General features: G+C 33.9%; 3 protein-coding genes across 3 annotated transcripts in view; 2 read left to right on the top strand and 1 right to left on the bottom strand.

The window, feature by feature from the left end:
- The window catches only part of Cortactin (cortactin), a 444,169-nt gene that overhangs the window by 329,425 nt on the left and 99,723 nt on the right, over window positions 1-15,021 (top strand). The window lies entirely within an intron of this gene.
- Window positions 1-15,021, bottom strand: part of ss (aryl hydrocarbon receptor spineless) — a 99,385-nt gene that overhangs the window by 12,779 nt on the left and 71,585 nt on the right. The gene's annotated exons all lie outside the window — the stretch shown is intronic.
- LOC149899812 (uncharacterized) overlaps window positions 10,823-15,021 on the top strand; it is a 37,888-nt gene continuing 33,689 nt past the window's right edge. The window contains exon 1 of the mRNA XM_090114055.1: window positions 10,823-12,509. Within this exon, the coding sequence (XP_089970181.1) occupies window positions 10,823-12,509 (1,687 nt within the window). The remainder of the gene's footprint in view (window positions 12,510-15,021) is intronic.

Raw genomic sequence — 15,021 nt, 5'->3', positions numbered from 1 at the left:
AAATTGTATAAATGAATTGTTAAAACAGAAGCCAATAGCATTTGCTTTGTAATAATCTTGTTTACAAATGTATGTACATTTTCTATTGACTCTCTGTGATAAGTAGGTATTAGATTAGCATTAGATATATTTTTTACATTATTTACTTAAAAATTACAATTTAGTGTCGTTCTATACTTAATATACAAACGACTATGTATATAAAGTAAAAATTCCGAGTCCCAATTTACTACCTACTCTAGATTTCACATATGTCAAACCTTTAACCCACTTATTATAATTTCAAGTAAAATATTAGGAAACATTAAAGTTCTTAAACAATGTAAACTAATTCTTAAAATAGCTCGCGAATTACGATTATTCCGTGACTTCCCGCCATTCATCATAAGCACAGATTAAATAAAATTTGTCCTGTCAATATTAATCTGAGTGAAAATCAAAATGTCCGCGTTGTTTGAAATGGCGATCGGTGTAATTTAAGTTTTCGCTTTCGGGTTCACAAATAAAGGATAGTGTTTGTTCCAACGGCCAATTACCGGCATACGTGGGACTCACCATGTGTCGCTAGTGATGCCTGCTGGAGTATCGATACTTTTGATTTCCATAGATAACTATCGATATCGATATCTTTGATTGAGTTTATGGTTGCTCTGTTTTTAATTTGGGTTTTGATTATCATCTTTTACGCTGATGTATGGGAAATTTATGATAATTTTATGGGCCATTAAATTGAATGAGTCTAACTAGTTGATGCATGCACACGAAATTCTAAATAATTAGGTTAAAGTTTTATCGGAAAGAAAACGCGCCGCAATAAAAAACAAAATATTGAAATTGACAGTAGGTAACTACCTGCATCATTTTGTTATAAGTACAACAATATCTAGAAAAACCCTTTCCTATACTCAAAAGGTAAACACTAGCTACGATTTGGTATCAAGTTTAATCTCAATTTTATAAACGTCGGTATTTTAATAGATTTATTACTTTCCTACGATCAAGATAACCCGTTCGATGTATCGATAACGTCGGCGCGTCACTATACGTTGGTCTTATCACCCATTATAATCGTCATTATAGCACTATCGACGTTTTTTTCAAATTGAATATTAAATCTACTGTTATCTTCTGAACATTTAAAAGGAGATTGCAATTTATGGAATCGCGTATCAATTATTTATTTGTGAAGGCGCGTGTTTAAGGTAAACACTGTTAAAATAAAACTAACAAAAAATTAATAAAATTCCATCGTCATAATTTCATTTTTTAGCAAAGCTTTTTTAATAAGGCTCTACCTTTAACATTAACCTCATTTCTATATTTTGTGTCGATTTCGCTTGAATTTAGTTAAAAAAAATAATCTACCATCGAAAACGTAAATAAAAAACAATTGCATGTCTTTTTCCAAACGAAACATAATTCTTACTAAAATCTAGACAAGTGGTATCGTACTAAATATCCGGCATTCTATCCAAATTAATCACTTTAAGCGTATCTAATTAATTAGAAATTAGTCTCATAGTGGCATTAAACATGTTTTTGTGGACAATGAAAATGTATATTGCAAATTGCACGCACAAGAATATATTATCATACCGTATATGATATCTTTGATTGACGTGAACATCGTTTTTATAAGCTTAAGAATGTCTAGATGAACATATTGTATAATGTATAGAGAAAAAGCCTAATTTTGTGTCAGCTGCGACGTGGTATTTTGGTTACCGAAGGAGGGAAATTGTACCCTTTTTGTAGGGTTATGTCAATTGGTTAGTATGTGGGGCATTTGCAATATGTTTATATTTGACGACTTGAAAGAGATCTTTTCCTCAAATTTCGATAAATTACAAGTTCATATCTGTCAAAGCAAAGAAGTAAGGGTGCACTCACACACATCAGTCACCGTCAAGTCACCGATGACTGATCGGTGACGGTTTGTGTACGTATCCACAAACACCAGTCACCGTCATGTTGTCCGTCAGTCACGTCGCCGGTTTGACTGAATCATTGAACACATACATCAGGTTAGTCAGTGATTAGACGTGTGTCACGCTAGAGAACATGTAGCAATTGACGGTAGCACGACGCTGACTGAACTGAGACGTGACGGCACCGGGTGAGTGGGGATAAAAGTATGATACATGTATGGAAAGATTATTTGACGTGCCTGACCGGTGACGTCACTGATAGATTTCGTGCCGGCGACTGTCGTGTGGGAACAGAGTCATACTAGAACTATTGATACATATTTTTTTTTAATCCTGTCCGGTGACGTGCCGTGACGGTGACTGATGTGTGTGAGTGCACCCTAAGTGTTTGAAACTGTTTGAAATATCAATTGACGTGATTCATGAGCAAATTATGGCATCTACATTTCGTTGGTTTTTAATTATGGCGTAGGCATATTTAAAAAAAGACTATTATGACAATGATGATGAATCTAGTTTCCCAATATTTATAGTTAAATTATAGAGCATAAAATACATTTATTTACTCAGTAGTGTTACCCAATACATACTAAGTCTGCAATCGTAAGCAATAGGTGTATTTCATTGCTGCTTTGCCGTATAAATATTTTATAAATTTATACGGCAAGCAGCAATGAAGCATTATTTCCTGTAAATTTTAATTTAACTTAAAAATAAAGAGTACAGTTGACATTACAATTAAAAACAAACTATTAATATTCGATTAATGTGTTCAAACAAAGCGGTTATATGTAATTTATAAACTCTTTATTTTAATATGCATTTAAAATGTTTTTGTTATATATGTTGGGTAATTAATTTATGCTTTCAGGTCATTACATGAGCGCACGTAGGTTTTTCTGTACTTTGAATGCAATTTGCTTCAAGTGTAAGTTTTCTACGTAATTATTTTCAAGGAACTGTAATCTTTGTTGCAAACATGTGAAGTTTTTAAGGTAAAGGCGCTAATTTTATAAATTGTTAGCTTAATTATATTAGGTTGCATTTTTAAAGAAAATGTAAGCGCTTGCCCGCGTTTCTGGCATAGTTTTATATTCACAAGGATGTTTTATTTGTTTGTAATGTACACCTAGCTTTATATATTAGATTTATTTTAGAAATATCGACTTCGGAATTAGGGTGCACTCACACACATCAGTCACCGTCAAGTCACCGATGACTGATCGGTGACGGTTTGTGTACGTATCCACAAACACCAGTCACCGTCATGTTGTCCGACAGTCACGTCGCCGGTTTGACTGAATCATTGAACACATACATCAGGTTAGTCAGTGATTAGACGTGTGTCACGCTAGAGAACATGTAGCAATTATTGACGGTAGCACGACGCTGACTGAACTGAGACGTGACGGCACCGGGTGAGTGGGGATAAAAGTATGATACATGTATGGAAAGATTATTTGACGTGCCTGACCGGTGACGTCACTGATAGATTTCGTGCCGGCGACTGTCGTGTGGGAACAGAGTCATACTAGAACTAATGATACATATTTTTTTTTAATCCTGTCCGGTGACGTGCCGTGACGGTGACTGATGTGTGTGAGTGCACCCTTAAAGTCTTTTTAACGGATTTTAAACGCGATTTAGATATTAATTACTAGCTTACCGCCCGCGGCTTCGCCCGCTTTGTCTAAAACCTAATAAATTATATTAAAACCTTCCTCTTGAATCACTCGTTCTATTTAAAAAAAACCGCATCAAAATCCGTTGCGTAGTTTTAAAGATTTTAAGCATACTTAAGGACATAGAGACATAGGGACAGAGAAAGCGACTTTGTTTTATACTATGTGGTGATACATATTATTTACCCCACGATTCGAATACTCTACAGCGACATCTTTGTTGATTAAATAAGCTTTGATAATTATATAAAAAAATATTAAACAAACAAACTCTTCACTACTCTACAAGGAGAACAATTTATCCTTAAATATTATTTATTATAGTTACGTACATATCGCAACAATGTTAAGTGCATCAAATCCATATTTGTAAGTAGGTACATGTGTATTCATAGTAAAGGGGTGTAGTGAATAAATATGTATGAAAACATTTGTTTTTGTAAAATTATTTCAACTTACACATAAACGTTTTATTTGAATGTTTGCTACATTTTTATTTTGTAAAAATGTTTGAAACTTTTCTTATTGTTATATTTTGTGTTGGTGAAGATCAATTTTCACAATAGCGCGTTTTTGTTTAATTAAAGAGTTAGATTAGAGTTAGATCTTAAAAAAACTAGATATTTTACCTTTTTTATTAACTTTCTTTACTCTATGTCTATCATAGAGCCAAATATGTCAATATTTACGTGTATGTAAGCATATATGTGTATTATAACTTAGCATCTTCTGTAATGTAAACAGCTTGATTCATTTTGATAAAAATACTCTTTAGATAGTGACTTTGAATATCAATTTCATACAAAATAATTTATTTAGTTTTCTTATATGAATCATCTATATCTATTGGCACAACAGGCACTATTAAGCAATAAATATAATTTATGACCATTTTTAATTTGACCAGGAAAAATCTATAAAGTATTTCCACATAAGTATTCGATTGTAACACAAAGCTCGCGCAAAAGCCCCATTATTTCTTTCTCCTCACACTTGCAATCTTAACTACTATAACTTTATAGCCCTGCGTCACGCAGATCCAGTTAAATAAGCCAATTTATATTAATTGAATGCTAATTCCATATAAATATAATAATTGAGAGTTATCTTACGCAATTGTCAGGATATTTTTAGGTTATGTATTTATGCTAAGCGGCCGCAATTAGACTAAATAGTTGTTGAAGTATATGTTACGTGGAAAGGTATTTCAAGCACGGTATTTTGTATATTCTGTGTGTATAATATTATGTTCAAAATATCATCTACTTTGAAAATAATGGGGACCTGGTTTTTGTGTATGTACATGATGGTAGACCTAAGTTATTTAGTTAGAAAAATGTTTTGCAGTTATTAATTTTTCGGATAATCAACAGCTATTAAGGCGTCATAAAAATATGTTCTATATAAAACTTAAAGCACGTTTACACCTCATTTCGGAACGTTTGACCACAGACTATAACCCTAACGAGCTAACAAAAACTAAAATGGATTTTTTTTATTTCGCCTCGCTGGTCAAGGGTGATATACCATGACGCGTGCCATACTGTAAAACGGTTGGCAACATCTGTTCGAATACGTTTTTAATTATTCTCGAATTTACTTTTTTCGTTTTCGGCCAGTTTTTAAGTTCGCGCCTTTTTTGTTTATGGGTTCTATTGCTTGTGGCTACAGATAATATTAAAAACATACTTCTTTGTTTTTATGAATAAATATACGATTAATATTTAATATAAAATCATTGTCTTTTACGTTGTTTAACTGGTATATTTACTTGACAGTTTATTTTACAAATTGATTATAATGATTTATTCGTGTCCAAGCTTAATTTGCATTTATGAATTAATGAATAATTAATTAAGTTTAAAAAGTTTCTGTATATTTTACTGATAAATATGGATGTTTCTTATACTTATTGTTAATCTTACTATGATGATATATCATAAATTATTTATAAGATTTTCTATACAAATAAATAATAAATATAATTCATAATAATAAATTCATGATTGTTGTTTATTGCATAATACGAGTAGGTGTTTTGTTTTTATAAGCTGAAAAACAAAGTTATATTATCTATGCTTTTATCAGGTAGATACAATGCAATGCTATAACAATTTGGACACACATTTTATGCAACATTTTTTTAATAGGTACCTAACGGGTTAATAATTATAATTTATAATACAACGTCAATTAAAGAAGTAAGTAAAATCTCTGCGGATTAAAATTTTTTGGAACATTAATTAAATATGTTTTCTAACGATTTAAATAACGGGTCACGTTTAAATTTTAATCTGTGGTCAAACCCAAACCTCCAAATTTATACTCTGTGGCACCGGTACGTCATCGTGACTATTTTTAATCTGTATCACGACACGCTAGCGTGCTCGTTCGCGCGCGATGTCAACACTGCTTAATGCCGGCAACACAAACGCTGCCAGTCTAATTAGACATTCAAGGGTCAAACCTTTGCGAAAGATGCTTGATAAGTACGTATTGATTAAGTGGCCAAGTCCTTTGGGGTTCTACGCTTTGGTTATAATTACGCAGTAAAGTTATATTTTTCTTTGAGTAGGCTGATAAATAACGTTTGTAGCTAATTTACCTACCCACATCGTTTAACTGCTTAACTAGAACTGAGTTTTACGATGAGGCATTGTTCTTTGACGAGGCTATGCATTCCAACTGTTTTCTATGAAGACAAGCAAATAATTTAATAAAAATTTGTACATAAGTTTCCAACACAACATTCGATCTTTAAAAACGGTACACTAAAGTCTAAAGCACACACGATTTATTCATCAAAGTAATGGCATGAATCCAGCATCGTGTGCGACGAACAGTCAACTGATGTGAATTCTGCCAGATTAGCCACATTTCAACGTGCCACTCTAGAAACTCTAATAATAAAATCTGTCTACACTTTTTTTAATTATACTTCTAGAACTTATAATATTCATTGAGAGATAAGTATGAATCCTGGATATTGCATCCAAAAATATCCATAAAGGCAGAAGGACTCAAATGACCCTTAATGTAACCCTTAGGGCGTAACGCGACATATGGGTCAATTTATAAGGTCCGATAGTTTTACGTATCGTAAAAGAAGCTTTAAGCACATTTAAACTGTATCTCCTTTACTTTAATTTAACTTAACATTTCCATGTTGTTGAAAGAAGGTTTTTTTCTTAAATATAAGGATGCAATTTAAAAAGGCTTTTTCTATTAGCTCTGGGTTTTCATAACATTAATGTAGGTAATAGATATTAATAGTTACCTATAAGTTGAAGGATATAAAATAGACAACCACAAGCAGCATTAATTAATAATTATCTGTGCAATTGAAAATGCTCTACATTATTCTTTGTGAAGAAAATGCAAAAAAGATGACATTATACAATAGCAGATTAATATTATATAATAACAGGGTCATCGCTTTGTTTACTCTTTGTACTCGGATCCTATTTTTTATTCTATATCTTAGAAAACTCATCATACACATCGGTATAGAAGTTTTTGAAGTGAAACTTCTTTATCGGGGTTGGAAAAATTTTTTGTGTAAGTAACATTTTTTCGTTACGCGTGACATTTTTCCGTTACGCTCTTTTTCTTTTCCCTACCACGCGTAATTCGACCGTATTTCTGTAAAGTTGCATATTATAGTAAAAGATTTTTTGAAAAATAAGGTCATAAAGAAGTTTCACTTCTTAAAATGTGTGCGTGTACCTACTAATGTACACACGTGTACACTAGCACACGCACACATTTTTTTATTCAGTAGTAGGAACAACCTCTTTACAGCTTTCCATACAATGTTATATTGTTGATGACTTATGGATTAAGACCTAACAACGCTAACATTCATTTATATTTATGAACTACAGTCCACATCTCATAATCTCATTTCAAAATTCAAATCCATGTAACTATTTAGTACATTTGATTTACAATCAAATATAATGACACCGGTGCCTGTGAGCCACTAATTTCAAAAGTAAACAAATCTGCAAAAAACCCAAGACTGTATAAATCAAGTGCAAATGATGTCTTTATACTCTGCATTTTACTCTTAACACGACAGAGACAGTTGCACCTAGATAGAGCAGATTCATACGTGTGAAAGAGACAGCGCTATTTTCTTATTTCGTATTAATTAAGGTGCGTACGCGCACTAAATCATTGGTTGTCGACGCTCCCTGTGGGAATCCACGAGAGTTATAGGATCCTTTATTCTAAATTTACAATTACAATTTTGTAAGTATTTTGAATATTTCTAACAACCGGCTAGTATTGCTCTCTAGAGTGTTGTTTGTTTGTTCTTGTTCACCTCTGTAATCATGATTGGTATTCGACTTATTCGTTTATCTATCCAATTAATAATGTAAAAGCATCCAGTTGTAATGTATGCTGTATTTTTGCTAGAAAAAATATTACTACTGTGTACCAGTCATGTACCTAGCATTTGTTTTCTTCTGAGTAATTCTAGCGTAGCATTACTAGAAAGTGTGGTGACTGGTACGCATAATATTTTTTACTACGCCTGTCTATTTATTTTATTGGCAAAGAAAACTAAAGAATAAAAAAAAACATTGTTTATTGAAGCTAAGTTATTTTTCAATTTGTGATCAGGGCCATAACAAAATATCTCTAACAATTTTCGTCAAAAACGGTAAGCGTACACCTTGCATACAAAGAAATTTTGTCATCAGTTTAATGTAATATTATTAAACGAATTAGGTAAGTTATTATGACAAAAAATACTATTTGGAAATGTATTTCTTCACAGTAACTATATATATATTTAGCAGTATCTCCATACACACGTTTAATATTATTCACCATTGCTATTCAATAAAAACTTACACGTAAATTCTATAACGCTTCGACTATCAGCTATACAGACAATAGTAATGCATTAAACAAACTAATTATACACGTCATACGTTCCGTTCATCAGAATAGATTATCTATGCGGTTACGCCAACTGTCATGAGGTGTCAGTTGTGTGAAACGGAACGTCACGGGCGCGGTAATCGCGAGATTGGCTCACTTGATATCGGACTGTCATAGCGAGCGGACATGTGGGGAGCTAATTTGATATTATGCTAATTCTGCAATATGTTTTATATTAGTTTTTATTAGACGTTTGTGGTATGGACAAGATAGTAAATTAAAATGGCAACTGTATGACAGGTTTTGTATGTTTTTGCGTTCTTAGTTTATTCAGTAGTAATAGAATATTGTTTTGTAGCATGATAAATTAACTCTCTATTTCGATTGTGATTTAGTAAAGTACCTTTCAAAGTCTAAAACGAAACAGCTAAACATAAACAAGCCTTCGAAAGGCAGGTTAAATATTAAATATCTGTTTAATATCGAACGTGATGAAACAAAAAGGATCGAGTAATTAATTAAAAAGAAGTGGCCGGGAGAAATATTTCTGCGCGAGATTGCGTCGGTCCATTTAATTGATACGGAGGAGAGGAATCCCACTGAAGAAACGGTCGTTAGCTTATCACAATACTGATTTCACACCGTATGTGCTGTATGCTGGGGTTACATGGCGCTGTAATTGCGCTTAATTTCCAATAAACACGAACAAGAAACTTGAATTATTTAAAAATTGTCAAAGTATTTTTTTAAGAAGTCTTATTCTAGAATCACATAGTGATACTACAGGAACAAACACTCAGGTACACAGGGGGTATTATTCCAGAGTTGTGTTTCGACGAATTGTGTAATATATTATACGTTTTGTTGATTTCGATAGGTACTATGCTAAATAGGTACCTAATTAAAACAATTTAAAACAAGTTTATTTTAGCACAAGTTAAATGAATTTATACATAGCAATAAATTGAAATATTTACAGATTTACAAGATGCATTATGCATACAAAAGCAACATTTATTAATCTATTTTTTCTGATGTAACGTATACAATAATAATTATTATTAATAATAGATCGAACGATCGATTCCGGTTCCGGTAATGGCGTCGTAAGCAAGTCAGATAACGAGCTCCGCGAAAATCATTAAAATAACTGTGTAAAAGTCGTTGTTCAGTGTATTGCGAGAATAAACCAGTTGATTCAAGTGTCGAACTTCATCAAGTGCAAATAAATTCAGTGCGGAAAACACGTTTTATAATAAAAAAGTGTATCAAAAATAGCACGAACACGAACTTAACCTAAAAAGTCGATTGTCATTTGAAATTTATCAAACTAACTTTTCATCGTAATTAAAGTACCAAACTACCAACCCAAGAAGTTAAAAACAAAAACGGCAAACAACGTAACAACTAACACATCATAAACGCTGTCTTCAAAACGTGGGCTCGCATTGTTCAGTTGAAATAAAATTTTATCCGCCGCCATTATGAGTTCACAAATGTCAGGCGAGATGATGTTACTTCTGGAAAAAATGAAGGAAGAGCTCACCAAACAAACAATTCAAATAACAGAAAACGTTCTTAAAATGGTAGATGAAAAAATACAGCCCATAATTGCGGAAAATGTAAGACTTTCGCGGGAAGTCGAAACACTGAACAAGAAGATACAAACATTAGATTTAACCGCTAGGAAAAATAACATCATTCTACATGGAATCGCCGAACCTAGCACAGAGAGATACGAAGATTTAAGCGCTCTGGTAACTAAAACAATCACGGACTTGGAGGTGCCTCTCGAAAACAGTGAAATTAACAAAGTGCATCGCCTGGGTAAAATAAAGGAAAATGGAAAAATAAGACCGATCTTGCTAACACTAACGACTATGCAGAAAAAAATCCAGATCCTAAGAAACAAGAAAAAAATGAAAGAAAACACTTATATTACAAATGACTATTCTAAGGAAACCATAGAGAAACGCAAAGCACAAGCCAATATTTTTCGTGACAATGAAAAAAGGAAAAGAACGCCGGAGACACCAAGCCCCAAGGAAAAAGCCAACAACACTAGCAAGAAAATCCAGCGGACAGATGCTTTTCAACGCATGCGCGAGCGAGCCTACTCTATGTCCGACAAAAATACCTATCTCAAATACTAACCGGAATCAAACATATATTCAACATCAACAGAAACAAAAAACACTTGCATTCCCCAATCCGGTTGGTCCCCGTGGGGAATTAGACCAAAACCCTCCAATACAAAATCAACAACACCAAAAAGAAGCAAACAACATCAAAAGCACTCTACCCAATCAAAAATACAAAATGGAGATTCCAACAACTAAGCGCACAAGAATATGCATTGCTACTCTCAATGTTTTGACACTAAGATTAGAAGAAAACCTATCAGAACTATCATTAGCACTAAAAAACACAAACTGGGATATTCTCGGGATGAGTGAAGTGAGAAGAATGGGAGAACACATTGTCGCACACCCAGATTACTTGCTATATCATATAGGAGAGACCCCAGGACAATATGGTGTGGGATTTTTAGTAAAGAAACATCTAACAAAGCACATACAAGGTTTTTATGGTGTATCAGAGCGCATAGCATTATTGAACTTAGAACTGCCAGACTACAGGGACCCATGGACAATTATTCAAGTATACTCACCCACAGAACAAGCAGATATTGAAAAGATTAACCAGTTTTATCACAATTTGAACAAAACTTTACAGACACACGCCCACAAAAACATAATTGTGATGGGCGATTTCAATGGACAAATTGGTGAACGCCAGCAAGAAGAGGACAAGATTTTAGGCCCCTACACATACAACTCAAAAAATAGAAGCAGAAACGGAAAAATGCTCTTAGACTTTGCAATGGAAAATAACCTTACCATATTAAATACTGTCTTCAAGAAAAAGAAAAATAGAATGTGGACCTGGCTGTCACCCGATGGCAAATCAAAAAACCAAATCGACTTTATAATGACTAATAAACAAAAATTTTTCCTTGACATAAATGTCATCAACAACCTTAACTTCAACACTAATCACCGTATGGTCAGGGCTGAACTGAATTCATCCCAACCAAAGAATTCCAGACCAAAAACAAGCCCAGGGATTCTAAAAATCAATAAAAACAATATAGGAGAAGTAGCCAACTCGCTCAACTCGAAACTTAAGGAATACAGTACAGAAACAAAAGGCGCTGAAATGCAAGAGAAATATACTTGGCTAGAAAGAGCAATAACCACAAGTACCATAGAATTTAGAAACAAGAAAGATACCCCTGAGTGGATGTCCAACAAAACTGTCAACCTCCTTGAACAAAGAGCAGACCTAATAAAAGCAAAAAGCACAGAAAAAAACAGGAAAGAAATTGCCCGAGTTAGTAAAGAAATAAAAGAGAATATAAGGAAAGACAGGAGACAACGCCAAATGGAAACAATAGAGAGACATATTAGACGCACAGGAGGAATAAAAAAGGCATACAAAGAATTAACTAATAAGAAGGAATGGATTGTAAAAATGGAGGAAACCAGTGGAGCGGGAAAGTTTGAAAGAAATGAAATCCTTAAGATTGCTACTGATTATTACACAGAACTATACAAATATAAAACAAATGAAAGAGAAATTGAACTCCCAGATAATGAATCGATACCTTGCATCATGTGGGAAGAGACTGAAAAAGCTATTGACACACAGAAACTTGATAAAGCTCCAGGGCCGGATGGCATAACAAATGAAATACTTAAGCTGACCAAAACAATCATGACACCAATTTTAACCGATATTTTCAACAATGTAATTAACACTGAAATGATCCCAAAACAATGGACTGAATCCACCATTATCCTTATATTCAAAAAAGGAAATCATTGCGACATAAGAAACTACCGTCCCATCAGCCTAATGTCTAACATTTATAAGATCTTTGCAAAGGTTATTTTGGGAAGAATAGGAAGGAAACTAGATGAGCAACAACCAATAGAACAGGCAGGTTTCCGCAAAGACTTCTCGGTACTAGACCACATCCATACTGTAAGACAAATCATAGGAAAATATACAGAATATCAGCTTACATACTACATAGCTTTCATAGACTACAGCAAAGCATTTGATTCTCTGATACACTCAAAAATCTGGGAAGCATTAAAGGAACTAGGAATAGAGCACAACTATATTAGAATTATCAGAAACATATACAAAGACAGTTCTGCTTGCATTCAACTAGAAAGGGAAGGAAATAGGTTTCAAATACAAAAAGGTGTGAGACAGGGCGACCCCCTATCACCAACGCTCTTCCTGGCAGTACTGGAAATGATTTTCAGGAATATGAAATGGAAAGACATGGGCATACTGATAAATGGCCGCACGCTGACGCACCTTAGATTCGCGGATGATATTGTATTATTTGCAAACACACCAGAGGACTTAAGCAAGATGATAAATGACCTAGCGTCTGAAAGTGCGAAGGCAGGATTAAAGCTAAATCCGGACAAAACAAAAATTATGACCAATGGCAAAAAATACCCGGTAACAGTGGAACAAAAACAAATGTCATATGTTGAAGATTACATCTACCTCGGCCAACTAATATGCCCAGAGGACAACGAAAGCAAGGAGGTCGATCGAAGAGTTATAAATGGCTGGAAAAAGTACTGGTCTCTTAAAGAAGTAATGAAAGACAATAACCTACACATTTCAACTAAAACTAAATTATTCAACACATGCATCCTACCTGTGCTGACGTATGGAAGTGAAACGTGGGCCCTACCAAAAAACATAACAAATAAACTCCGCATCTGTCAAAATTCCATGGAAAGAAGCATGACTGGCATCAAAAGAAAAGACAAAATAAAGCAAAGCAGGTCCAGGACATAACTCTGAAGATAAGAAGGCAAAAGTGGAAATGGGCGGGGCACATGATCAGGGGTAAAGAAAAATGGAGCAAAATTACTACACAGTGGTACCCAAGAGAAGGAAAGAGAAAGAGAGGGAGACCCCAAAAAAGATGGGATGACGACATTAGACAGGTAGCGGGTACAGCCTGGGGTAGAGTGGCCTTAGTTAGACCCGAATGGAAGAGATTGGAGGAGGCCTTTGCCAACTGGCAAACGGACACGCAAAAATGGGTCAAACCGAGCATATATAACTACATACATATGTAAAGTCCGAACAAAGGCTAATAATAATAATAGATCGAACGAGGTTAGAACAATTATTATTAGCAGACAGACCTTGCACTACTAAAGTTGTACTAATTAGGTATTATGTTGAACTAAACATTAAAAGTTCATTATAAAATATGTACAATAATGTTAGTAAGTATAATATAATCTATTACTGGTATACCTTTTTTTTATAGTGGGGAAATCTTCCAAAGATACCCACGGCCCCCGGGGAAGGAGCCGTGGGTTATGTCGGATTCTTACCGACTAAAACCCCACTGTGTTCCGTCGAGCCGCTTTAATGATGGGGCCGCGGGTATTTGTTAGAATTCTTCCGCGACCCCCTCGGCGGCAGCCCATCTCCAGGCCAGTCGCAAGCCAAGAACAGGAAAGGTGGTTTGCCTGCTCCTCCCTCCCATTACTGGTATACCTACTTTATACCTATTTCAGAGCTATCATTGCTTGTTGTTTTATTGTTTATTGTTTGTCGTATCATTTTTACAAATCATACATAATGAGATTTAATAAAATGCCTGTTATATTGATTGATGATGTGATAATGCCTTAAAAGAAGAAAAAATATCTAGATCTGATTGCAGTATTTCAATCAAGCAAAAAATAGTTCGAAAATAATTATAATGTTACAAGTATCATCGCCATGTAAACCCAGCAAGTACAACAGAAGTCCTGGCCGGGTCACGCGTCTTGTAAAAATAAAATAAAAAATATTGCATTAACACAAGTTAAAAGTTTTTTGTGTTCGCTTTATTCCTCACGGATATATACTGATTTGCTTTATGCCTGTTTTAAATGGCTTATTTTTCACTTCGTATTCAAATTGCGTTTATTTTATTCAAATTGACGTGTCAGGCGTTTTGAGAGGTTTTTCATATTGATATTGTTTATACAAAGGTGTTTTACATAATTGTAGAGTAGCGAAGCATTCTGCTTGCTCTATATAATTAAAAAAATATTTCAACTCGTACTAGACCCTAGTTTTGCAAAGTAGCTTTCTCTCTTCGTAATTTTTCAGAAGTCTTTTTTTTATTCAAATAAAAATATAGGAATGATGGATAGCTTACTAAAATGGGTGCGTAATAAGAACGTACTTTAAATTGCCTGTTAAATAACGAATTTATAATATTTTGCGCGAAGTAAAAGCTCACGCGTTGAATATTAATACAGAAATAATTATTGAAATATATTTTACTTGACAATTTCAACAACCGGTGCAAATAATTTAAAATTGACGCAAATATACTTGCAAGGTGCGACATTATTCCTTTTTGTTAATCGGCGAAATATTGGCCATTTATTCATATTTTGTACTTTAATAGTGCA

This window comes from Colias eurytheme, chromosome 20 (assembly GCF_061535395.1).
Source record: "Colias eurytheme isolate Ceu_HAF_F1 chromosome 20, ilColEury1 Martin Lab GWU primary, whole genome shotgun sequence".
NCBI classification, from domain to species: domain Eukaryota; kingdom Metazoa; phylum Arthropoda; class Insecta; order Lepidoptera; family Pieridae; genus Colias; species Colias eurytheme.
The sequence above is the reverse complement of the archived record's forward strand: the minus strand, read 5'-3'. Positions and strand labels throughout refer to the sequence as shown.